This window comes from Tursiops truncatus, chromosome 20, assembly GCF_011762595.2.
Source record: "Tursiops truncatus isolate mTurTru1 chromosome 20, mTurTru1.mat.Y, whole genome shotgun sequence".
NCBI classification, from domain to species: domain Eukaryota; kingdom Metazoa; phylum Chordata; class Mammalia; order Artiodactyla; family Delphinidae; genus Tursiops; species Tursiops truncatus.
Window position 1 is genome coordinate 254626 of NC_047053.1, and position 26583 is coordinate 281208.

The 26583-nt window shown below is 49.5% G+C and overlaps 1 protein-coding gene and 1 long non-coding RNA gene across 6 annotated transcripts in view; both read right to left on the minus strand.

Moving 5' to 3' along the window:
- Positions 1 to 25888, minus strand: part of DHRS7B (dehydrogenase/reductase 7B) — a 38958-nt gene extending 13070 nt beyond the window's left edge. Inside the window, exons 1-3 of one of the 5 annotated variants that reach the window (XM_073798420.1) lie at positions 25842 to 25888; positions 6395 to 6573; positions 1709 to 1818 (exon numbers count right to left, since the gene is read on the minus strand). In XM_073798420.1, the coding sequence (XP_073654521.1) occupies positions 1709 to 1818; positions 6395 to 6573; positions 25842 to 25861 (309 nt within the window). In that variant the 5' untranslated portion in view covers positions 25862 to 25888. Of the gene's footprint in view, positions 1 to 1326; positions 1433 to 1708; positions 1819 to 2238; positions 6362 to 6394; positions 6574 to 25841 lie in introns of those variants that run through there. The other 4 variants (XM_073798421.1, XM_073798419.1, XM_073798423.1 and 1 more) reach the window with 4 other exon arrangements.
- On the minus strand, positions 9936 to 25825 carry LOC141277419 (uncharacterized). Its single transcript, XR_012328815.1, has 3 exons — positions 25507 to 25825; positions 14312 to 14421; positions 9936 to 13695 (listed from the first exon to the last, which is right to left on the minus strand). It is a non-coding gene; the product is annotated as an uncharacterized lncRNA (long non-coding RNA).
- Positions 25889 to 26583: the final 695 nt, after the last annotated feature.

Sequence of the window (26583 nt, forward strand, 5' to 3'; positions counted from 1 at the left end):
CTTAGGAAAACAGAGCAAACTAAACTCAAAGCTAGCAGAGGAAGGAAAGCAGGTTAGAAAGAAGATAAACAAAATATAGGGGACTTCCCTGGTGGTCCAGTGGTTAAGACTCCACACTCCCAATGCAGGGGGCCCGGGTTCGATCCCTGGTCAGGGAACTAGATCCCACATGCTGCAACTAAAGATTCCACACACGGCAATAAAGATCCCGAGTGCCTCAACTAAAGACTCGGCGCAGCCAAATAAATAAATAAATAAAATATTTAAAAACAAAGATATATAGAGAGAGAATAGAAAGCAAAGAAAATGAATGAAATCACAAGTTGGTGTTCTGAAAAGATCAACAAAATTGAGAAACCGTTAGCTAGACCAAAGAAAAAAGAAAAGGTGCAAGTAACTAAAATTAGAACTGAAAGTGGGACCTTACATAGATAAAAAAGATTATAAAAGAATACTATGAACAACTGTATGCCAACAAATTAGATAACCTAGAAGAAATGGACAAATTCCTGGAAACACAAATTACCTAAACTGAGTCAAGAAGAAACAAAATCTCAGCAGACATGTGACGGGTAGAAATTGAATCAGTAACCTAAAACCTCCCAACAAAAAGTATCCTGAACCAGATTCACTGGTGAATTTTATCAAATTTTAAAGAAGAATTAACACCAATACTTATACTCTTCCGAAAAACTGAAGAGGAGGGACTTCCCTTGTGGTCCAGTGGTTAAGAATCTGCCTTCCAGTGCAGGGGATGCGGTCTGATCCCTAGTCAGGGAACTAGGATCCCACATGCCACGGAGCAACTAAGCCTGCACACTCTGGAGCCCGTGCAATGCAACAACAGATCCGCATTTACACAAGTAAGATCTGGCGCAGCCTAATAAATAAATAAATATTTAGAAAACAAAAAAACAAAAAAAACCCGAAGAGGAGAAAACACTGATTCATTCTGTGAGGCCAGCATTACTCTGATACCAAGGCCAGATAAAGACACCACAAGAAAATTACAGACCAAACTCCTTTATGGATATCGATGCTAAAAGCCTCAACAGAATACTAACCAATCAAATTCAACAGCATATTAAGAGGATTATTCATCATGAGCAGGCTAAATTTATCCTAGCAAGGCAAGGGTAGTGTACCGTGAGGAAAGCAATCAGTGTAACCCACCACATTAATAGAACGAAGGGGGAAGGGCCATGTAAGCATCTCAATTGACGCAGAAAAGAGATCTGACATAATCCAACACCCTTTCATGATAAAAACTCTCAGAAAACCAGGAACAGAGGGGAAATTCCCCCAAGGTATTTATGAAAAACTTACAACTAACATCACGTCCAGTGGTGTACGACTGAAAGTGTTCCACTGTGCTCCAGAACAAGACAAGGATGTCTGCTTTCACTGCAGCTATTCAGCAGAGCTTGTTGTTCTAATCGGAGCCGTTAGACAAGAAAAAGGATAAAAGGCACCTCAACTGGAAAGGAAATGTTAAATGTCATCTTAACTTAAAATGTTAAAAGTCATTGCCAGCCTCCCGGCTACCACGGCCAAGAGGTGAACAGGTATTAGCGGAGACATGGGGGAGGAAGAAGGCACTCACAGAGGGGCCTCCCTAAACTCGCGGCACTGCGGAAGTGGTGGATTTGAGCCCAGCTGGCCGACCAGGGCTGCACCTCTTCCCCACGAAAACCACCCCTGGGCTCACCTCGGTAGCCCGGGAAGCAGCAAGTTCTCGGGTGAGCTCCTCCAGGGCCTTGGCATTCCGGCCACAGAGCACCAGCTTGGCACCGGCAGCATGGAAAACTCTGGCACATTCTAGAGGAAGAAGAAAGCAGCGTGGCAGCTGGGGAGGCCCAGGCCTTCACCATCAGCTCAGCTCCCAGCTCCCCAGCCCCAGACCATAGGGCTACTTGTTCCCCAGCCATCGGCACCGGCCCGCCGTGGAAGGCTGGGGGGCAGGGTTAGGGACCCGGCACAGGGAGCTCTGCTGTCACCACTGCAGAGCCCACGTTCGGGGCTGTGACAGACGTCCACAGGCAGGAGGAAGGCAGCAGCTGGGGGACAGACTGTTAGGTACCAGGCTCAGAACTTTCCAGCATAACCTTTAGCTCTGATCCACCCTGCGAGCAGTATCCCCACTTTCATGGCGAGGAGCTCAGTGAGGCAAGGGATGTGCCCGACGGTCAGGCAGCGCCAGCTCGGGGATGCCGTCACCTCAACGCAGCAGGCACGTACCTGCTGGGGCTGCTTCTGTGGTTCTGTGGACGCACAGGGGACACAGGACTCTGGTGAGAGGGGCAGAGAGGCTCCCCCGAGGCCTGAAGCCTGCAGGCTGTTCCTCCCGAGAGTACACAGGCCCGAGGGATCGTGGACACACGCAGCGGGGACAGGACGTGGGGAGGCTGACAGCCTTGCGAGGAGGTTAAAGAGCTAAAGTATGCCGAGCGCCCGCGCAGCAGGGCGGCATTAAGGGTGGCGTCAGTTTTTTTTGGCTGCGTTGGGTCTTCGTTGCTGCGTGCGGGCTTTCTGTAGTTGTGGCGAGCGGGGGCTACTCTTCATTGCGGTGCACGGGCTTCTCATGGCGGTGGCTTCTCTTGGTGCAGAGCACGGGCTCTAGTAGTTGTGGCACGCGGGCTTAGTAGTTGTGGCTCTCGGGCTTAGTTGCTCCACGGCATGTGGGATCTTCCCGGACCAGAGCCTGAATGCGTGTCCCCTGCATCGGCAGGAGGGTTCTGCGCCGCCAGGGAAGTCCAAGGGTGGCATCATTTTAAAAGGTTCCCTCCTGCTGGGGGTTCCTGAGTCACTACAGCATCCAGGTGACAAATGATGAAGGCCATGGCCGGGGAGTCCAGAACTATCTGGGCACCTCTCTTAGTCAATATTCTTTGGTGGCAAGAAAAGGGACTCAAGTCACCCGGGGCAAAGCAAAAAGAGGATTTATCAGGAGGATTCCAGGGTAGCTCAGGAATTCAGGGAAGGAGCTGAATGGTTCAGATGCGAAGGACAGGAGTGGTGGTGGCCCAGGGTCCTGGGCAGCAGGAATCAAGCTCTCTGAATGCTAGCAGGTCCCTTCCCCACTGCATTCCCAGCCTGGCCTCTCCACCAGATGGGGGCGGGGCTGCAGACAGCGCTGCGTTCCCGTGGACACCACTCCTCGGCCAACAAGGGTGCCCTTGGCCTGTTCCCTCCAAGCTCTGGTGTCCAAATCCTTGGGAGGGACCAGGTCAGCCCTGGTGGGGGCGGCATCACTAGGACTAGGCCAGCCAGGGTCACGTGTGACTCCCAAGGCCACGACAGGAGGGGCAAGGAGAGGCAGGAAGCAGGGGCTGAGGTCCTCTCGCCCTGCCCCCAAACACAGCCGAGCGCTTGGTGCCCCGAAGCTAAATGCCCGCGGAGAGCCGCACAGCCCTGCGGTCAAGAGGACGGACACGAGCGAGACCTCCTGTGTCCGACTCAGACCCCAGCCCTGACGGCCCTGTGACGTGGGAAGTTTCGACCTCTTGGTCCCCACTTCCCTCTTCTGCAGGTGCAGGTCAGCAGCGCTAGGACTGAGCGGGTTACAGCGGCCGGGCCAGCACCGCGAGGAGAGAAAGCACTGCACAAGGGCTTCGTTGTGCTTCTAAGCTGCCCTCTTAAAATGTTCCAAAGACTGGCTGTTAGTGAGAATGGAAACGTGGGGCTTAAAGGGGCACAGTCTGTCCTCGCTAGAGGCCTAGTCTCCCTCAGGTGCCCAAGAGCAGGTGTGTGCGGCCCCAGCTGACCATGCGGCCACCCCCGGGGCCCAGACTGAGTCTCAGGGGCCGGCTGGTCAAGCGGAGTCTTGGTGCCGCGGGCTGCTAGGAGGGCAAGGCTGGCCCCAGGGGCCCACCGGAGGGTCAGGGATCCAGGAAGGGAGGAGGCTCTGGGGTCCAGACGGGGTCCTTCCCCCACCCACGCTGCGAAAGCGAAAGCGAAGCAGGGAGAATGCCAGCGTCCCTCAGGGCAGGAGGGAGGAGGCTCCCTGGCGGCAAAGCCTTCTTTCCAGACGCGGCGCCTCCTGCAGCGTCACTTGCTATCCCGGGGCTGGCGCCTCCCAGCCTGACCCCGACGGAGCCTTCTGGAAGGAGGTTCAACTCAACTAAACCAGTGCACTTCCAGGCGTGCGGTGTTGTCTTCTTTGAAGCTCACCCTGACCGAGGGCACAAACCCGGACGGAGCCACAGCCCCCGCTCTGGCCCCGGGGTCTGCCTGGGTCACGGCCCCCATCCCACCTGCCCTGCGGAGCCTCCTCGGGGGTGGGGCTGGGGGCAGGCGCTCCTGAGGCCCGTTTCCTATCACGCCCAAAGCCCTGCTGGCTTCCTCGCCCCATTTTGTCCCGACCTGGCCACCACGATGGACATTCAGTGAAGTGTCTGAACAGCTCTGGAAACTGGCCACCCGCGTTCTACTTAAGCTTTGCTTCCCAAGGAAAGCCAAGGGAGGAAATCAGAGGTCGTGTAGAGAATGACAGAAATGCCAACAGGCTGAGAAAATTCCATTTTCATTTCTTGAAAAAGCTGATAGAGGCGGGAGGGTGGAGAGAAAAAGGAATACATTTATCTTGGGCTGCCAGCCGGTCCCCAGCCACCAGCACTACCAGCTTATAAGTCCACTAGGCTCATGGCCTCGGGACCGAGACGTGTCCCTTCACCCAGTGTCCTGCCAGTCCACAAGGACAAGCCAGGAGACAAGGCAGGAGAAACACGAGATTTGTCCAAACACTCAGCACGTCACCCAGGCCTCCAGGGTGGCCTACAGGCTGGGCAGAGCCATGAGGGTGGCCGGGGTCTCCTCCCCACGCCTCCTGGGCAGTCGCTGAGGGGTGTTTGTACTGAGACAGCCAGAGGGGGAGGGATACACGCCCTCCTGGCCCTCCGATGGAATCTAGGAGATGGTGGGAAGAGCACGGACGCACACAGACACGCGGGCTTTGTGTCTTCCATCCCCTTCCCGGCCCTGGTGTCACAGGAGGAAGCGCGGATGGAGAGAGAACAGCATCTCCGTCACGCGTGTGCGCGTCGGCGCCGCAGTGTGCCTTTCCCTCACAGCCAACCCCCTGACACACTTCAAGGACATTAAAAAAAAAAACACTTCTCTCTGTGGTGGAGCAGCGGCTGCTGACACCCTATATTTAGCAGCTGAGTAAGGTCAGAGGCCGGCTATGGCTTGGGGCCTGGAGATCTGATGGCAGACCCTGGGTCACCCCGAGAGCTCACCTGAACGCCATGCTGGTGCACGCACGGACCCCTGCTCCCCGCACTCTGCCCAGGTCCCCTGGCCGCCTGCACGCCACTCCCCGTCTGCTCCTCTGTGTTCCCGTAGCTCTCGAGTGTCAGCAGCCCCTGTGTGACCCATGCTCACGGCCCACCCTGCCCCCTCCCCCAGGGAGACAAGACAAGGGCTTAAGTCCTGGCTTCGCACTCCTGCCTAGAAGTCCCAGGGCAAGTCGCACCTTCTCTGAGCGTCAGCTATGAGGACTCAGGGAGATGAGCCCAAGCCAGCACGCACCTAGGTGCCTCCCCTGCCAGCCCACTGTGAACACCCGTCCTGAAAGGGCAACACACGGAGAGAAGTCCTTCCTCTCTGCACAGACCATGGGCTCCCAGAGGGGAGGGACCCTGCCTCACATCCGTCTGTTCCAGCACCTGGCCTAGGGGCCAGCACGTGGCCCAGGGCCACACTGGCTGTACTCTCACCGGCCAGGAGACGCAGGGGCGCTGAGTGTGCCCCAACTCAGGGCGCCTCTCGGCCTCGTTCCATGGAACTGAGTGTGAGCATGGGGGGCGTGCAGAGGTGGCGCGGAGCATGTGCGGAAGCTGACACACCTGCACCTGCCCTGGTACACTGCCATGGTTGGCACAGGCGTGTGGGGTGGGCCTGGGACCCAGAAGCTCCATGTGGTCACTAGGTTAGAGCTGAGCTCAACTGGAGAACCCAGCTGAGGAACAGCTGAGGCCTCACTGATCCCGTCCCCACCTGCCAAGGTGCCAGGGCACAGCTGGAGGCACGGCTCCGTAAGGGGACAGCAAGCTGGAGGTGACACCAGAGCCACAAACCTGGGATGCTCGCTGAACCCAGGGAAAGGAACGTTTTGTTTGGCCCTGGTTAGTGTCCATTTTTGAAAGTCTCCACATACAAATGCCTGTTTCCACACCGACCGGCACTGAGGCTGCCCCACGTGCACACGCGGCCCCCTCCCTGGCTTCCGCCTCTGGCCCTGGTGCCGTAGGTCAGGGCCGTCTCTCACTGTGCTTAAGCTCTCTGTCTCTATCTGGACCAAGGGCAGTGCCACCCTTGCTGCCCAGATGCCATCCCGCCTCATGTGTCTGCACCCACACCGCTGCCCCCCGCCCAGCACTGTCCCACCACCCACCTCGGCCCAGGCCCGACGTGGCGCCGGTAATGACCACCACGGCGTTCCGGACGTCGGCTCTCGTGCGCAGCCACTGCAGCAGCTTGCAGAGGCTGAAGACGCCCACGCAGCCCAACAGCAGGGGCACGGTGGCCGTGGAGGTGATGAAGTCCATGATCCTCGCCCTCAGCAGACTCTTTCTGGAAGAACAAACCAGATAAATCAGTGACGAGGTGGGAGGACGCCAGGGACTCACCAACCCTCCTCCCCCAAGTCTGACACAGAGCCCAGATCTCTCGCGCGGACCTCAGCTCTGAGCCCGTCAGTGTCTCCCCAGGCCCCGCGCCCCGTGTGGACCGTTCAGCGTGGTGGAACCAGTCTCCTCTCTGCACGGATGCGAGCGGGCGGTGGGGCGCAGACGCGCGTCGCCCAGGCAGGCTGAGGACCAGCTCCTGAAGTGTGAAGGAGGCCCCAAGCCTCCTGCAGAAATCTGTTTTGAGGAACTTAATACCAGCCGGTATCGTATCATTTTCAATTCCTGATATTCGTGAAACTAGGAAAGTTCTTCTATCGATCCTTACACTGCTCCCCTGGACAGGCTCCTCCACGGCCACAGGCCTCCGGATGCCTGGGCGACTCACGGCAGGGGAGGCAGCCCTCTGCCAAGTGCGCGCAGACTCAGGCCGCAGAGTGGAGGCCCCGCTGCACTGTGGCCTGTGCCCACCAAGTGCCACTGGCGAGCTGCGTCAGCCGGACCAATCAGGAGCCCACGGCAGCGTGGCGAGCGCTACCATGCGGGGTCCACGCTTAGGAAACATCCGTTCCTTCTACAACTGCCCCTCCCTTCCCCATTCCCACCCTCCACGGCCCTGGGCCCAGAGCAGCAGCCAACAGGGGAGACACGGGGCTACAGGGACGCTGCGCGCATGCCGCCTTGGGATGCCCCCGGGCCCCCAGGACGAGGATGTGAGAAGCACGGCAGCTTCTGGGGGAGGAAGGGGCTGCGACGTAAGGGCAGAGCGCCCGCGAACAAGCCTGCAGCCTTCAATCATAAGCCCTCGCCCACCTCCCAAGCCCTCAACTCCGCATATTTAAAAACCTATCTGCTCCCTTCCCAAGACAGCACCCACCCTGTGGATACCATGAAGCCAAGAACACACAGATCCCAGCACGCATCCGCCTGTGCCCGGAGCTGCTTTGACTCTGAAGTCCAGGTTTGGGAGGGGCCGTCCCGATCTAAGCTAAAAGGTTCTGCTCCGGTTTGAACCGTCAACTAAGCTAGTTTAGTATTTAGCTTGATTTTTCACCTCCCTTTCCAAACACACCCGAATTCTTGATCACTATAAAAAATGAACATCCTTGGATGAACATCTGCAAAAATGACTCTTTCCTATCAACCTCCACTTAATCTACTTCTGAAAGATGCCGGCTGCCGTCTGCTAAGTGGACACATTTCCCTCTTACCCTACACTGTGCCAAACCCACAGGAGGACGCCCTGGCAATCCAAGTGGATTCTGAAGTGCCGAGCTCATTGCCCGGGTACCACTGGCACCAACCCCTGCCCTCAACTAGACATTCAGGCAGGGCCGAGTCCCAGGGGAGAGGTGAGGACCCAAAGATCCTTTGTTTGGGGGCTTCCCTGGTGGTCCAGTGGTTAATAAGAGTCCGCCTTCCAAAGCAGGGGACGCGAGTTTGATCCCCGGTCAGGGAACTAAGATCCCACATGCCGTGGGGCAACTAAGCCTGCGCTCTAGAGCCCGTGCACCACAACTAGAGAGTCCATGTGCCACAACTACTGAGCCCACGCACCCTGAAGCCTGTGCACTACAACTAGAGAGAAGCCCACGTGCCGCAAGAAGATCCCGCATGCCGCATCTAAGACCCAACGCAGCCAAATTAATTAATTGATTAATTAAAAAAACGAAAACGAAGATCCTTTGTTTGGCACCTGGTAGTACTCAGAGAGGCTTAGAGCAGGCAGGGGCACCTCCGCCAGTCCGTGGGTCTGTGGGTGTGCTGCCTGGGGGCCTTCACAGGGCACAGCCCCTGAAGACGGCAGGCTGTGGGGTGCATTTCAGCCCAGCGGGACAGCTGTGCGGGAAGAGCTTTATCCCCAGGGCAATCCCACATCCTCATACCATGTAGGTCCCAAGGTGGACCACCCTGCTTGGCTCAAATTACCCGGGGCCCAGACAATGCCCAGGAAGCCCAGGGAGGTGGAGACGCTGCTCAGGAAAAGACAACCGGCTCAGCCTCTGGGTCTGTGGGTGGACACAGGCCCACGGAGATCACAGCCCTGTGGAGTCTGCCTGTCTCAGACCCATAACCTGGGGCTAAGTGAGAACTTCACTGAAGGCTACGAGGGATCAAGCACCAATATGCAGCCCTATTGCCTCTAAAAATTCAGAGGTTTCAGAGACCACCTGGAAAACACCAACTAATGGCTGCGCACAGGGGTTGCAAAGATGAGCCCTCGCCTCCTGGCCGGGTGCACAACCTGGCTCAGCTACTCACCAGCCTGGGTCAAGGCCACACCGCTGAGGCCTCGGCACCTCTGTCTGTAAAACAGGTTCGTTGGACTTCCCTGGTGGCGCAGTGGTTAAGAACCTGCCTGTCAGTGCAGGGGACACGGGTTCGAGCCCTGGTCCGGGAAGATCCCACGTGCCGCAGAACAACTAAGCCCGTGCGCCACAACTACTGAGGAAATAAATAAAATAGAGATTAAAAAAAATAGAAAAAAAATCAATAAAACCCAGAGCTGGTTCTTTGAAAGGGTAAACAAAAATTAACACACCCATGGCCGGGCTCCCTAAGAAGGAAAGAGAGAAGACCCAAATAAACAAAATACGAAATGAAAGAGGAGAAATCACAACTGATACCACAGAAATACAAAAAAACCATGAAAGAATACTATGAACAATTATATGCCAATAAATTTGACAACCTAGAAGAAATGGACAACTTTCTAGAAACATACAGCCCACCAAAACTGAATCAAGAAGAAAGAGATAACTTGAACAGACCAATCGCTAAAAGTGAAATAAAATCTGTAAAAACAAATGACCAAACAAAACTCCCTACAAACAAAGTCCAGGGCCAGATGGCTTCACAGGCAAATTCTACCAAACATACAAGGAAGAACTTACACTGATCCTGCTCAAACTCTTCTAAAAGACTGAAGAGGAAGAAACACTCAAAAAGACATTCTATAAAGCCACAAGCACCCTGATACCAAAACCAGACAAAGATACTATCAAAAAAGAAAATTATAGGCCAATACCTTTGATGAATATAGATGCAAAAATCCTCAACAAGATATTAGCAAACCGGGGCTTCCCTGGTGGCGCAGTGGTTGAGAGTCCGCCTGCCGATGCAGGGGATATGGGTTCGTGCCCCGGTCCAGGAGGATCCCACATGCCGCGGAGCGGCTGCGCCCGTGAGCCATGGCCACTGAGCCTGCGCGTCCGGAGACTGTGCTCCGCAACGGGAGAGGCCACGACAGTGAGAGGCCCGCGTACCGCAAAAAACTAAATAAATAAAAATAAATAAATAAATAACAAGGTCCTACTGTATGGCGCAGGGAACTACATTCAATATCCTTTGATAAAACATAATGGAAAAGAATATGAAAAACAATACATGCGGGCTTCCCTGGTGGCGCAGCGGTTGAGAATCTGCCTGCCAATGCAGGGGACATGGGTTCGAGCCCTGGTCTGGGAAGATCCCACATGCCGCGGAGCAGCTAGGCCCATGAGCCACAATTACTGAGCCTGCATGTCTGGAGCCTGTGCTCCACAACAAGAGAGGCCACGATAGTGAGAGACAGGTGCACCGCGATGAAGAGTGGCCCCCACTTGCCGCAACTAGAGAAAGCCCTTACACAGAAACGAAGACCCAACACAGCCATAAATAAATAAATAAATAAATAAATAAATAAATAAATAAATAAATAAAACAATACATGTATCTATAACTGAGTCACTTTGCTGTACAGCAGAAGGTAACACAACACTGTAAACCAACTACAATTCAATAAACTTAAAAAAAATAAAAAAGAAACAAACAAAATGCGGCCAACACACCAGTCATGGAGGCCAACACAGCAAAGAGAGAGCAGACAAGGGCCACAGTGTGCTGTCCACCCCTTTCTCATACCCAGGGGAGGATCAGGATGAAGATAAGCCCACCCAGCAAGGCGCCCCACTGAGACAACCAGAGCTCCACGCACCTGTTCGAAGCCCAAGCCAGCAACCCTTGACATGAAGAAAAGAGGGAAACCACACACCGTCTTGTACGTGCCTGGTACTCCTTGAGCACCTGACCCAACGTCGCAAGCCAGCCTTGGTCGCCTGGCCCCAGGGGCCACTCTGCCCGAGGCAAATATGGCACCAGGCTAGGGGGCCCATCCTCAGCCCACCTTCTGTAAGGACAGTGCATCTGCATTCAGTCTGGCAAGTTCTCACAGAATCAGAACATAAACTATAAACCAGTGCAGCTTTGCCCAGTAACTCAGGATGATGGTGGGAAAAGACACCCCAGAGCAAGCCACTAACTTTAGAGTCAGGTTCAACTTCAGCATAACTCCCCCGACCAGGTGAAGCTGCTAATATAGACAATCTCAACTCTTCCTGGAAGTTTTTCAAATTCTTAAAGATCTCCCACCTGTCATTCTGTTCTGCAGTACACATGGCCACACCGATGGGCCCTGGTTCCCCCAGACTCTCAGAGGTAGCTGTGCCAACTCCTTCCTGTCTCACCCTCAGCAGTTATGATGGCCAAGAGAGCTAGACAAAGAAGTAGCTCAGACCCACTGACTTGCTGTGGTGTCTGGGGGCCTTCTCTGAGCAAAAGGGACAGCTCCCAAGTGGAAGAAAGGAACTAAGTCTTGGCTGGCCACATTTCCAGATCAGGAAATAGATCTCCTATGTAAAGCAAGGTCAAAAGGGGCCTGGGTTTTTTTGAAAATGGCATATAACATGCTTATAAATTTTGCATTTTATGCCAAAATGCTTCTTAAAACTGCTAGTTTCAGATATAACTGACTGGTGGTAAAAAAAAAGGGAGTGGGAAAACAATCTTGCTCACGATTCCCAGCATTTGGAGATGAGCTTACAGCACAGAGGGACAGTCAGCCCAGCAGTGCGGTGAGCCAGAGCCAAAAGCAGGACAGGCACGTGCAGAGAGGGGAGGCAGGCTCCGCCCACCCACACCAGCCACGCCCACTCACTCCCCACACAGGAAGTGACCAGAGAGAGGAAGTCACGGGCCCAGGTGGTCTGCCTGTGTTTTCTCGCAGCACACACAACGGCGCTCCAGACCTAAGTCAAAAGAGTGTGAAGGTGGAAAAGCACCTTCACAGGTGCCTGTCACTTGGGCCAGGCGGCCGGAAAGTCTGTGGGTCTGCACTGCTCTCCTCCTTTCTACTGAGGCTTTCGAAACCTCAAACTAGAAACAAGACCGTCACCGAGAAACCAACTCGGAGCAGGCACGTCACCTCTTATGCCATCTGTTCCATTCTCAACCCTTTGGCCAAAATTCTACATTGCATTAAACAGATGGAATCTGTTCCTAAGATTCCTTTCTTCTCTCAGTTACAAAAATAAAATAAATTGAACCGTCAATAAAAACAAGTCGTTAGAATCTACTCAGAAACCACACACGGAAATTAAACCATTAAGAGCTACATCTGAAAATCAAAGGAGGGGATCTGAAAACCCTCCAAAGTTAAAAATGATAATGAGGGACTTCCCTGGTGGCGCAGTGGTTAAGAATCTGCCTGCCAATGCAGGGGACACAGGTTCGAGCCCTGGTCCAGGAAGATCCCACATGCCGCGGAGCAACTAAGCCCGTGCGCCACAACTACTGAGCCTGCGCTCTAGAGCCCGCGAGCCACAACTACTGAGCCCATGTGCCACAACTACCGAAGCCCACACCCCTAGAGCCCGTGCTCCGCAACAAGAGAAGCCACCGCAATGAGAAGTACGCACACCGCAACCAAGACCCAGCACAGCCAAAGATAAAATTAATTAATTTTAAAAAAATGATAATGAGTTCAGGTCTGGAAGGATTAGTCATGAAATAAGTTGCCATGTTATGCACAAGAAAATCAGGCTAAAGGGCAGAGAGGGGTTCCAACCGGACGGCAGGACTGAGGCCACAGGGCAAGGAGGGGCTTGGCAGCAAAAGCAGTCAGGCTCAGTTCCCATAGCCCACATCCACTCTTGTGTGTTAGCGCTGACAGCCAGCTGTTCTATTACAGGTGACGTAAGCTACAGGTCATGCTTATGACCCATATCTGAAAATACGTATCTAATTTCAGAAAGTAAAAGCAGAGTAAAGCCACTCTTTCTTGGTCTCAAGCGTATGAGAAGCAGCAGCTAAGGCCGTCTCTGACTGAAAAGAAAAGATAGCATCCTACCTCAGACAGCAGATACTTCACCAGTGGCAGTTCTCGGCACCCATGTCTACTCTGGTCTTTTGACTCAGGGCAGAGTAACTTGGACCAGAGGATACCTTCAGGTCAGCAGGCCCTCTCTGGAATGCTGGAACGAGCCATGAACGAGTGGTCTATGGGGTGTATTTTGGGATGCAGCCTTAGGGCCCCCAGTTTAAAGGAGTGCAGGCTGGCATTAGTGAAGACAGAACCAAGAGGAAGGCCTGCGAGTATTTCAGACCAGGTCCTGAGCATCCAGTCCTGGAGAAGCGAGCAATGCTCTCCAGTAAGATGCTGGGCCCCCGCCGCACAGCATGCCCAGCCTGGGAGGGTGGGATGAGAGGTGCTGAGCACAGCTCCAGACCCTGCAGCGCGGGCTCCTGACACTTGGACAGGGTGCTGGAGGCTAACCGTTTATTATGGGTCAAGGTCTTTGACTAGTTTTTAAAAACAGCACTTATGATAGCTACCTAGACACATTGTCACAAAAAACAATTTTGGTTTCTTTTATTTATTTATTTTTTTTTAGTTTATTATTTATTATTGGCTGTGTTGGGTCTTTGTTGCTGCACACAGGCTTTCTCTAGTTGTGGCGAGCGGGGGCTACTCTTCATTGCGGTGCACGGGCTTCTCGTTGCAGTGGCTTCTCCTGTTACGGAGCACAGGCTCTAGGCACGCGGGCTTCAGTAGTTGTGGCTCATGGGCTCAGTAGTTGTGGCTTGTGGGCTCTAGAGCTCAGGCTCTGTAGTTGTGGCGCAAAGGCTTAGCTGCTCCGCGGCGCGTGGGATCTTCCCGAACCAGGGCTCGAACCCACGTCCCCTGCATCGCCAGGTGGACTCTCAACCACTGCGCCACCAGGGAAGCCCCACAGTTTTGGTTTCTAATGTGCTTTATAAAATGAATTTAGTATTACTGGAAGATGCCTGAGTGATCTTGCCCTCTTTCCCAGAGCACACAAGAGGCCCAGACCCCTCGACGGAAACCACACAAGACGCCCACTGTGGGTGTAAAGCAGAAAAAGCACCAAGTTGGCACTGGGGAGCAGGGTTCAAGTTCACCCTGTCATGTCCCTGCTGTGTGACGCAAGCAGATTTATTCTCTGCAACTAAGTGTCTTAACTTCAAAATGGGGGTGATTATTCCAATGAGAAACCACATGGGAAGCACTCTGTAAATGCTAAGGTCCTGCCGACTCATAAGCTAACTGAAAAGAAGCAATAAAGCATTTCCAGAGAGGATTTCAGACAGGAACTGAGCAAAGGCAGCCAGGCTGTCAGCTGGGTTGTTTTGGCTGCACCACGCGGCCTGTGGGATCTTAGTTTCCTGACCAGGGGTCAAACCTGCGCCCCCTTCATTGGAAGCATGGAGTCTTAACCACTGGACCACCAGGTAAGTCCCCACACAGGCAGCGTTAATGGCGTTTCGTAAAAAGACAAAGCTCCCTACTTTACATCAACACCTCACGTGCTGAGCATCCTCTCAGCTCCAGGATGGCTCTGGCTCACCTGTTCACCTAAGGCACATGAGGTACCATTCACACCGCGTGCTGGCGGGGCCGGGTCTGCAGGGCGATGGACCAAGAAGACGTGGGTGCTGACCTCATGAAGCTCAACGCCTAGACAGAGTGGCGATAAACAAAGAAACACAAAAATTAAACGACTGGAATTGTGATAAGGTTGCCTGTCTAGAGGATGAGCCTCACCTGAAGCTTTGATTCAAAGTCAAAACCACCCAAGCTGGTGTGCTGGCCACAGGGCACACAACCGGCCCAGGGCAGCCCTAGCTAGTGACTCCTCCGTTTTAGGAGAGAACACTTTCTAACCCATTCCATGAGACCAGCATTACCCTGATACCAAGAAAAAACACTGTAAGAAAACTACAGAACAATATCCCTTTTGAAGAGTGACACCAAACTCCTCAACAAAAAAAACTAACAAACTGAATTTAGCAGCATAGTAAAAGGATTATACATCCTGACCACGTGGGATTTGTTCCTGGAATGCAAGGATCCTACAACATATGAAGATGATCAACAATATACCGCATCAACTGAAGGAAAAAACCACACGATCAACTCAACTGACGCAGAAAAAGCATTTGATAAAATTTAACACCCTTTCATGATAAAAGCACTCAACAAATAGGAATACAAAGAGACTACTCAACACAGTAAGAGCCATACATTAAAAACCCACATCAAACATCAGACTCAATGGTAAAAGAGTGAAAGCTTTTCTTCCAAGATCAGGAACAAAGCAAGGATGCCAACTTTCACCACCTCTATTCAACATAGTACTGAAAATTCTAGCCAGAGCAATTAGGAAAGAAAAAGAAATAATAGGCATCTAAATTGGAAAGGAAGAAGTAAAATTATCTGTTTGCAGGTGATATGATCTTGTATGTAAGAAACCCTAAGGACTCCACAAAAATCTGTTTAAAATGTGTTAGAATAAATTTATTCAGCAAAGTAGCAGGACACAAAGTCAACACAAAAAAATCGGTTGTATCTCTATACATGCAAAAACAATTCCATTTACAATAACAACTAAAAGAATTAAATACTTAAGAAGTAACTTAACCAAGGAGGTGAAGACTTGTACAATGAAAACTGCAAAATACTACGGAAAGAAATTAAACAAGACATAAATGAATGGAAATACATCCCATGTTCATGGAGTGGAACACTTATTACTATTAAAATGTCAATACCGATCAAAGCTACCTGCAGATTCAATTCAATCCCTATCAAAATCCCAACAATGCCTTTTGCAGAAAGGGAAAAACTCATCCTAAAATTCACATGGAATCTCAAAGGTCCCTGAATAGTCAAAAGAATCTTGGAAAAGAACAAAGAAGCTGGAAGAACCACTTCTTGATACCAAAACTTACTATAAAGCTAGAGTAATCAAAATTGTGTGGTGTTGGCACAAAGACAGGTACAGACCAATGGAATAGAGAGGCCAGAAATAAATCTTTGCATATATGGTCAAATAATTTTTGACAGAATGTCAAAACCATTCAATGGGGAAAAAACAGTCTTTCAAACAAATGATGCTAAGAAAACTGGATATCCAGTGACTTACCTGGCAGTCCACTGATTAAGGCTGTGCTTTCAACGCATGGGGCATGGGTTTGATCACTGGTTGGGGAAATAATATCCCACATTCCGCATGGCACAGCCGAAAAATTAAAAATTTAATTTAATTTAAAAAAAACTGGATATCCACTTGGAAAAGAACAAAATTGGACCCTTATACAAAAATTAACTCAAAATGGATCAAGGATCTAAATGTAAGACTTAAAACATGTTTCTTACAAGAAAACATAGGCAAAAGCTTCATGACATTGGATTTGGTAATGATTTCTTGGATAAGATTCTATAAATGCATAGGTAACAAAAGAAAAACCAGATAAATTGGTTCATGAAAAATTTTAAATGTTGTGCAGTAAAAGACACTATTCACACAGTAAAACGATAACCCACAGGGTAGCAGAAAATATTTTCAAATCATATATCTGATAAGGGAGCAATATCTAAAATAGAGAACTCCTAAAATTTAAAACAAAACAAAAACCACCTGATTGAAAAATGGGCAAAGGGGGCTTCCCTGCTGGCACAGTGGTTAAGAATCCACCTGCCAATGCAGGGGACACGGGTTTGAACCCTGGTCCGGGAAGATCCCACATGCTGCAGAGCAACTAAGCCCGTGTGCCACAACTACTGAGCCTGCACTCTAGAGCCTGCGAGCCACAACTACTGAGCCTGCGCTCTAGAGCCTGCGAGCCACAACTACTGAGCCCATGTGCTACAACTACCGAAGCCCGTGCGCCTAGAGCCCGAGCTCCACAACAACAGAAGCCACCACAATGAGAAGCCCGCGCACCACAAAGAAGAGTAGCCCCCACTCGCCACAACTAGAGAAACCCCGCATGCAGCAATGAAGACCCAATAAATTAAAAAAAAAAAAAGGCAAAGGACTTGAACAGACATTTCTCAAAAGAAGACATAAAAACAGCCAATAGGTATATGAAAAGATGCTCAATATCACTAGTCATTAGTGAAATGCAAATGAAAACTATAATGAGATACCACCTCACACCCATTAGAATGACTACTATCAAAAAACCAGAAAATGATAAGTGGGAGGATATGGAGAAATTAGAACCCTATGCACTGCGGGTGAGAATGTAAAGCAGTACGGCCACTGAAAAAAAAGTATGGAGGGGCTTCCCCGGTGGTGCAGTGGTTAAGAATCCACCTGCCAATGCAGGGGTCATGGGTTCGAGCCCTGGTCCGGGAAGATCCCACATGCCGCGGAGCAACTAAGCCCGTGAGCCACAACTACTGAGCCTGCGCTCTAGAGCCCATGAGCCACAACTACTGAGCCCGCGTGCCACAACTACTGAAGTCCGGACGCCTAGAGCCCGTGCTCTGCAACAAGAGAAGCCATCCAATGAGAAGCCTGTGCACCGCAATGAAGAGTAGCCCCCGCTCGTCGCAACTGGAGAAAAGACCGCGCACAGCATCAAAGGCCCAACGCAGTCAAAAATAAATAAATAAATTTATTTTTTTTTAAAAAAGTATGGAGGTTCCTCAATAAAATTAAAAATAGAATTATCATATGATCCAGCAATTCCGCTGCTGGGTATATACTCAAAAGAATTGAATGCAGGGTCTCGAAGAGATATCTGTACACCCATGTTCACAGCAGCATTATTCACAATAGATAAAACACAGAAACAACCCAAGCGTCCACCAACCAATGAATGGATAAGCAAAATGTGGTATGTACATACAATGGGATATCACTCAGCTTTAAAAAGGAAGGAAACTCTGACACATGCTACAATATGGATGAACCTTGAGGACACTATGCTAAGTGAAATAAGCAAGACACAAAAGCAAATACTGTATGAATCCACTTACATGAGATACTTAGAGTAGTCAAATTCTTAGAGACAGAAAGTAGAATGGGAGTTGCCAGGGGCTGGGAGCAGGGAGGGAAATGGGGAGTTATTTTTTAATGGGTACAGAATTTCAGTTTTGTAAGATGAAAAGAATTCTGGAGACAGATGGTGGTGATGGTGGTACAACATTATAAATGTATTTAACACTTCTGAACTATACACTTAAAAATGGTTAAGATCGGGCTTCCCTGGTGGCGCAGTGGTTGAGAGTCCGCCTGCCGATGCAGGGGACACGGGTTTGTGCCCCGGTCCGGGAAGATCCCACATGCCACAGAGCAACTGAGCCTGTGCGCCACAATTACTGAGCCCGCGCTCTGGAGCCCGTGAGCCACAACTACTGAGCCCGTGTGCCAAAACTACTGAAGTCTGCGCGCCTAGAGCCCATACTCTGCAACAAGAGAAGCCACCGCAATGAGAAGCCCGTGCACCGCAACTAGAGAAAGCACTCAAGAAGCAACGAAGACCAAACGCAGCCAAAAATTAAAAATAAATTAATTTTTTTAAAAAGATGGTAAATTCAAATTATGTATATTTTATTACCATAAAAAATTTTTAAGTGTGTCATTCATAAAGGATTAAACATTAAATGCTGTCTAATTTCAAGTAGGCTCATGGTTGAAATCAGATTATTTTAAAATTCTAACAAATTAGTTTCCTCATGAATTTGGATAAATTATTTGCCCACTGTTCTCTCTCTTAGACAATTTATTTAGGATGACGGTTCACCCTGAGTTCCAAGGGTTTTTTTTTTGTTATTAATTTATTTATTTACTTATTTGGCTGTGCCGGGTTTTAGTTTCAGCATTTGGGATCTTCGTTACGGCATTCGGGATCTTTAATGGCAGCATGCAAACTCTTAGCTGTGGCATATGGGATCTAGTTCCCTGACCAGGGATCGAACCCAGGCCCCCTGCATTGGGAGTGCGGGGGAGTCCCCCAAGTTATTTTTGGAACTGGGAAACATCACTGTGAAATTTAACTAGGAAATGCCCTTTACTCTGAAGCAGTTTTTAATAATGCTTCCACTTAAAACTTAGAGTGCCCTGACTTTAATGCCAGAAAACATATGGAAAGGAATCTCACGTTCTGGAGGAGTAAAGGAGGAGGGGAGCATAATAACCTGAGAGGGTTTTCCAGAGCCAACTTCTAAGCTTTCATTTAAAAATAGCCTAGCCGGTGACCTATCACTTTATTTCCCAGCATCCCACCAAATAGCTCCCTAAGGACAGGGCCACGTGGCCTCAGGACATGTCCACAGTAAGCCATCAAACAATCTGTTTATTTCACCAAAGGCTGTTGGCAGATTTACTTTTCCCCATACATATTTCCCTCCTTATTTCTCTCTCAGAGCCTTTTCAGGATTGAAAAAAATTACTTGGCAAATTCCAGAGCCTATATTAAAAGAAAAAAAAAAAACCTTAAATCGAAAACGTATTTTGTACATTCACCATGTTTATTGCTACGGTATGTAACAGCATAAAGGCTTTTTTTTTTTCTATCTTCTAAGTGCTTTTATTATAATGGGTATTGAATTTTTTGACAGGCTTTTCAGCATCTAGAGAAATAATCATATCATTGTTCCTAATACTTAATAATGCTGTATAAGATATTAATCAATTTCCCAATATTGAACCAACCTTGCATTCATGGAATACATCCCACTTGCTCACTTTATTTTCTTTGAAACAAAAGGAAAAAAATCACTCAAGGAGAATTAGGCAGTTCCTTAAAAAAAGACTGCTCATAAGCCATTTCCCACAAATGAAATAGAAATCTTTTAGTAATCAAGTGAGTTTTTACAGAATGGCTTTGACTTTTACATTATGGTAAATTAATGGGCAAAGAACAGTCTTTTCAATAAATGATGCTGGAACAACTGGATATCCACAAACTGAAGAATACAGTTGGAACCTTACAGAACACAATATATAAAAATTAACTCAAAATGATCAAAGATCTAAATGTGAGAGCTAAAATTATAAAATACTTTAAAGAATATTTAAGTGTAAATCTTCATGACCTTGGATTAAGCAATGATTTCTTAGCTATGACACTACAGCAAAAGCAACAAAAGAAAAAGATAAATTGAACATCAAAATTGAAAACTTCTGTGCTTCAAAGAAAACTATCAAAAAAGTGAAGACAACCAACAGAATGGGAGAAAATATTTGCACATCATGTATCTCATAAGGGTCAAGTGTCCAGAATATAAAAAGAACTTGTGCAACACAAGAATAAAAGATAACCCAGATAAAAAATGAGCTGCTTCTTCTCTAAACTTTCTTTTCCAAAGAAGATATACTAGGTGAAAAACTGAAAGCATTTCCTCTAAGATCAGGAACAAGACAAGGATGTCCACTCTCACCACTCTTATTCAACACAATTTTGGAAGTCCTAGCCACGGCAATCAGAGAAGAAAAAGAAATAAAAGGAATACAAATTGGAAAAGAAGACGTAAAACTGTCACTGTTTGCAGATGATATGATACTATACAAAGAGAATCCTAAAGATGCCACCAGAAAACTACTAGAGCTAATCAATGAATTTGGTAAAGTTGCAGGATACAAAATTAATGCACAGAAATCTCTTGCATTCCTATACACTAATGATGAAAAAAGGCTGATGACAGCAAACAAGTTCAAACTACTGGCAAGCAGTGTTCAATCACTTCAGCTGCCATCAGCGGTCTCTCCCTCCAGTAAGCAGTTTAGTGGCCAAGTCTCAGGTTACCGTGAACTTAAGAAGATGGAAGGGATAGCTCAGGTAGAATCTAAAGGAGAGTCTGTTGAATTTACTACCTCGGTGAGTGGAAAGCAGCTTCCAAGCTAAACGTACATGCCATTCAATCTCAATTTCCATCCCCACATTTATGACCTTCCAGAACAGATTAGTGGAGAGTTCATTTCTGCATTAAAATCATAACTTTACCTACCAAACATCTCATATATGAAGAACTGGTGTTAAAAACAAGAAAATATGCTCAAAGTGGAGTCACCGACGTTGAGCCCCACATCACCAAACTTCACTTAATTAGTTTCAGCCTCTCCCAGAAATGGAATCTTAAACCAGGGAATCAGGAATCGCCTGGTCAGCACAGTGAGGTCATCTGCCTGGCGGACCCCTGCATCCCTTAAAGGGGGGTGGCCTCGCCACAACCAACCTGCTTTTTCCCAAGTAGAGCTTCCTGTTCCCGCTCCTTCTACCTGTAAAAGTCTTTCACTTTGTACAGCTCCTCGGAGCTCCTCTCTCTCTGCTAGATGGGATGCTGCCCGATTCATGACTCAAAGAGAGCCAGTAACATCTTTAAAATGTACTCAGTTAGAGACTCCCCTGGTGGCGCAGTGGTTAAGAATCTGCCTACCAGTGCAGGGGACACGGGTTCGAGCCCTGGTCCGGGAAGATCCCACATGCTGCGGAGCAACTAAGCCCGTGTGCCGCAACTACTGAGCCTGCGCTCTAGAGCCCGTGAGCCACAACTACTGAGTCTGCATGCCACAACTACTGAAGCCCACACGCCCTAGAGCCCATGCTCTGCAACAATAGAAGCCACCGCAATGAGAAGCCCGTGCACCACAACGAAGAGCAGCCCCCGCTCACCGCAACCAGAGAAAGCCCAGGCGCAGCAACAAAGACCCAACACAGCCAAAAAGATACATATTAATTAATTAAAAAAAAATTTACTCAGTTGAATTTTATGTTTTAACAATGGGTAGGAGTGAGAAATGACATTATTGACATTAAAGAGGACAAGTCATGGAAGGGTTAACTACCAGAGACAAGAGTTCTGACTGGAAACCAGCAAGATCTGTATCTGTATTTTTCTTTAAATCAATGTACAAGAAATTATGGGCTAGATATGACCACCTGCAGGCATCCTAAGTATGCACAACTCCATGGAACTCACTTAACGATCATCTCCAGAACGATGCCCATACTGTGAGAGCTCCACTCCAACATTTTTCTGCACTGTTGAAGGAAATTTTTTAAACTGACTTTTCCCTGTTGCAAAAAGGGAAAGAGATTTTTCTCTTTTTCTTAGAGCATTTCTCTGAAAAACCTAGAGTTTGTAAGTCCTTCCTCTGTCCCTTTGATATGTAAGCAAACCTTTTTAAAGGCTAAATAAGCTAGCTCCAGCCACAAATAAAACCCAAGAATTTTTTTCTGAAGGGCCTGGGAGCCATCTCTCTTAAGGTAACGTCGTGGGAGTTTAGCCTAGGCACCTCGACTACCCGCTCATAGAAATTAAGGATGTTTTACTTTTCTTTCAGAGAAAGGCAACTGACTAGCACAGACGGCCACCCCAACCACCAGGTAAATTTAGGATGAAAACACATACAGCAAGTGGTGTTGCCTAGTCTTTTTACAAGAGAACAAATTACCATTAATCTTGAGATTATGTATGTAATGGGCTGTAAATGGTGGGTTGTTTTTTTTCTGTTTTTGTAGTCTCATTTGCAGATTACCTGTGTTGTATCCCAGTTTCAGTTAATGACTGAATAACAGAATTCTTTTCTTTCCGCATTTGTGGAGAGCATTTCCTAAGTTGGCAGGAGATTTTATTTGTACCTTTTCCCAACATAAATGTGGATTGGACCACCTCACAGGTCCCACCTTGACAGCTCCCTCAATAAGGAAAGGTGGGGACTTGCCTGGCAGTCCAGTGGTTAAGACTCCACGCTTCACAGGTTCGATCCCTGGTCAGGGAACTAAAATCCTACATGCCCCACAGCACAGCACCCCCCTCCGCAAAAAAACATGGGAAAGGTGTTCCTCTCTGACAAGAGCTTTAGAGACTCAGCCATTCCGGTCATGTGAGTGCCAGACCTTCCTACATCCCTGCCTTTGTGACACCCCACCTGGATCATTGCAAAGACGTCTTACTCAAAACTGAACTCATGTCCTTCCTCTGAGTTCTGATCTCAGATACAAAGGCCAGAAAATTAATCAGCCCTGAACCTCCCTCTTCCATCTTACCCCAGAGTGAACCTATTACCAAGCCCCACTGATCCTACCTTGTAAACAGCCCTCACACCCATCGACTTCCGCCTCCGCCAAGGGAGAAGCCAGAGTGATCTTTCATAAACACACACCTGCTGGTTCTACTCCCTGAATGAGACTCCTCAGTGGCCTCCCACCATCCTTAGGAGAAGCTCCAGATACTTGGCATGACCTGTGAGGCCTGCATGGTCTGACCCCTGCCTACCTCTCCAACCCCATCTCCCTGAGTCGCTCCCCCTCCCTCTCCGTCCTCCAGACCCAACTAGGAGCTTAAGCTCCAGGAGGACACAGACCACGTCTATTTGCTCATGCTATGTCCCTAGCACAGTGCCTAGCACATAGTAGATGGTAAACAAACACATCTGAAGAATAATATTGGTAAAACAACTGTAGCATCTTAAATGGAAAGCAAGTAAAACATGAATTAAATTAATAACTATCCTTAAACGTTTGTATCCTAGGTAGCCAACATAGGACTTGGACCATTGGGAGACTAAAAAATGTTAAATAATTTTGCAAACCAGAGACAAATAGGGTGAAATGCAATACTGGCACTCCTGTCTATTCAGCTTTGCCACGCAAGTAACCAACACTGAGCAAGTGTCACACTGAGGTCTCTGCCCCTCCGCACATCTGTCCCCACCCAGGGCAACCAGAGGCCTAACCATGTCTGAAGAAGGATGCCGGGAGCTGGAACACAGACACAGTTTGTGGAGATGATTATATGTCCTGGGAAGCAAATAAACCCTGGGGTACAGCACTGCTTGGATGGGATCCAACCTGTGTCTGCTTCTGCCTTGGAAGCACTCTCCACTGCCCGCCACATGGGTCGCTCCGAAACTACCAGTCACAGACCCTCGAGGCCTCACGTGCGTCCCTCCTCTTCACTCTTCTCTTTGCCCTTTTTTTTTTTTTTTTTTTTGCGGTACGCGGGCCTCTCACCGTTGTGGCCTCTCCCGTTGCGGAGCACAGGCTCCGGACGCACAGGCTCAGCGGCCATGGCTCATGGACCCAGCCGCTCCGCGGCATGTGGGATCTTCCCGGACCGGGGCACGAACCCGTGTCCCCTGCATCGGCAGGCGGACTCTCAACCACTGCACCACCAGGGAAGCCCTCTCTTTGCCCATTTTAACTCCAACTCAGTCCTTAAGGTCTCAGCTGACTACTATCTCCTCAGGAAAGGCGACCCTGTCCCTCCTCACCCGGCCTGCTGCCACTGACCCCATTATATATTCTTACAGCGCCCTCTACTGTCTCCTATGGCGGGTACCACGACCACAGCCAATATTTCGTTGGTCATTTTCTATTTTCTGTGTGTCTCCCTTGCTAGACTCACTGCTTATGAGTTGCTACCTCAACTCAAGTTGCTACCTGAAGACAGGGGCTGTGTCTGCTTTAGCCATCAGTGTATCCCCAACACCTAGCACCTGCTGGTACAGATCAGCTGTTCAATAAATATCTGTGAAGTGAAGGAATTAATGAAATACATAGACAAGCACTAGCTTTTGGAGTGACATGGAATTGGCTCTGCCCTTACTAGTTCAGTGCTAAATTTCTTCCCATCTCTGAGTCCATTTCTTCTACTATAAATGAAGACAGGACTTCCCTGGTGGCGCAGTGGTTGAGAATCCACCTGCCAACGCAGCGGACACGGGTTCGTAGACCTGGTCCAGGAAGATCCCACATGCCGCGGAGCAACTAAGTCCGTGCGCCACAACTACTGAGCCTGCGCTCTAGAGCCCGTGAGCCACAAACTACTGAGCCCGCTTACTGCAACTACTGAAGCCCACGCGCCTAGAGCCCGTGCTCCGCAACAAGAGAAGCCCGCGCACCACAATGAAGAGTAGTCCCCTCTGGACACAACTAGAGAAAGCCCACGCACAGCAACGAAGACCCAATGCAGCCAAAAATAAATAAACTTTTAAAAAACATATTAAAAAAATAAATTCTTGAGCAAGGACCTCTTCAGAAGCAACCCTTGTACTAGAATTAGTTTGTTTTATACAGAAGCCTAGTTTTAAAAGCCTGCTTCCCTCACTTATTTGCTGTGGGTGCTCTCAGCACCCAAAACTGGGCTGGAAAATATCGTGATACCACTCACTATACTATACTCTCTCGTGCTGAGGAATAAGAGATACCTACAACAGTCATTTTGGTGGGTGCTCAAAAAAGTTAGTTCCCTAACTATCCTTAAGAATTAGATCACTTTTGCTAATTCTATCCCTGTATAACCAAGTTGAGGATCCCTTTTTCTATCTGCCACTTTTCTAGAAACTGACTTCCTCTGTTTTGCCCATACACAGGTTGGAAGACGTGAAAAGCACTTCCTGGTAATTCCATTAAGAGAAGCAAGTATTATGTTCACTAAACACACGTGTATATGAAGCTCAAAAATTATTTCTTTAACTATTTCGTAACAAAAGTAACTCGTCAATTCTCAAATCACCATAGCAAACGAAACTAAAAAGAGGGTTGTATGGGTACCATTTGTTGAGCACCTATTCTGTGCCAAACCCTAGCTGAGTACCACCCATGCGCAATCTCACCACGCTTCTCGACAAACTCATTGCGGGGGGGGGGGGGGCGTTTTATTCCCAAAGTTACAGCTGAGGACACTGGTCCAAGCCGCACAGCTTGGGAACGGCAGAGCAAGGGCAGAAGGAGCAAGAGATGCCGTGGCCACCTCGCGGGTACGCAGCAGGCAGCACCCCGCCCTGCCTCTGAACAAAGGTACCTGCTGCGCTAACTCTGCACCGGCCAGGTGCCGCCAGCCTCGCCCGCGCACGGCGCGGAGTCGGGGAAATCGGGTCCGCCGCCTGCCTACACCCACTTGCAGCCGCGCAAACCGAGGCTCAAAGCTCAGCGAAGGCGCGGCTCCCCATGCAGAGAACGCTGAGCCCGGACTCCGATGCGGGCGTCTCTCCGGGTCCGCAGCCTCCGCTCGGCCTCCACACCACTCCTCACCCCTCAGCGGGCGAGACGAGCTCGAGCCAGGACCTGCCGCGCGCCTCAGCTCGGGGCGGGACCTCGAGCCCCTCGCCTCCGAGGTTCCCCCGCCCGCAGCCCTACCTGCTCGCTGCGGAGGCCATGGCGAATCAACCCCATCCTCCCGCCTCTCCGGTGACGTATTTTTCCCTCGACCAGTCGTGAGGCTGCGCATGCGCGTTGGACGGGCGCGCCTCAAGGCGCAGGTAGGAGGGGCTGGATGCGGAGGTCTGAATCGCGTCTTCCAGCCTAAGTACTGTCCCTTCGTCTTCGGAGGGAAATTCGGAAGGTCGCGGTTTGAGTTCCGTGCACTCTTGGGGAAGAGGGCAGGGGACACAAAGTTGAAGAATGTGTGCTACGGCGTATAAAGCCTTAGTAATTAAAGCGGTGTGATACTGGCCCAAGGATAAATAAAAAGATCAATGCAAAAATAAGTGAGAAGCCAGAAACAGCCCCACGGGTATGTAGTCACATGTCTTCTCCCCACAAAAGAGCAACTGTGATGAAATAGAAGAGTTATTTTGAGGGAAAAGTGCTCGATCAATTGAATGTCCTTGGCGGGGTTGGGGGACGAACCGTAACCCCTACCTCACGCAAAAAAATCAATCCAAGATAGGTTGTAGACGTAAATGTGAAAGACACGACTCTGGAAAATAACAGCCAACAGCAAAATATCGGGGTTTTTTAGTTTTGTTTTGCTTGGCTGCGTCGCGCGGTTTTGGGGATCTTAGTTCCGGGACCAGGGATCCAGCCCTGCCAGAGCAGTGAAAGCGCCGAGCCCTAACCAATGGACCCCCAGGGAAGTCCCAAACAGCAGAATATCGTG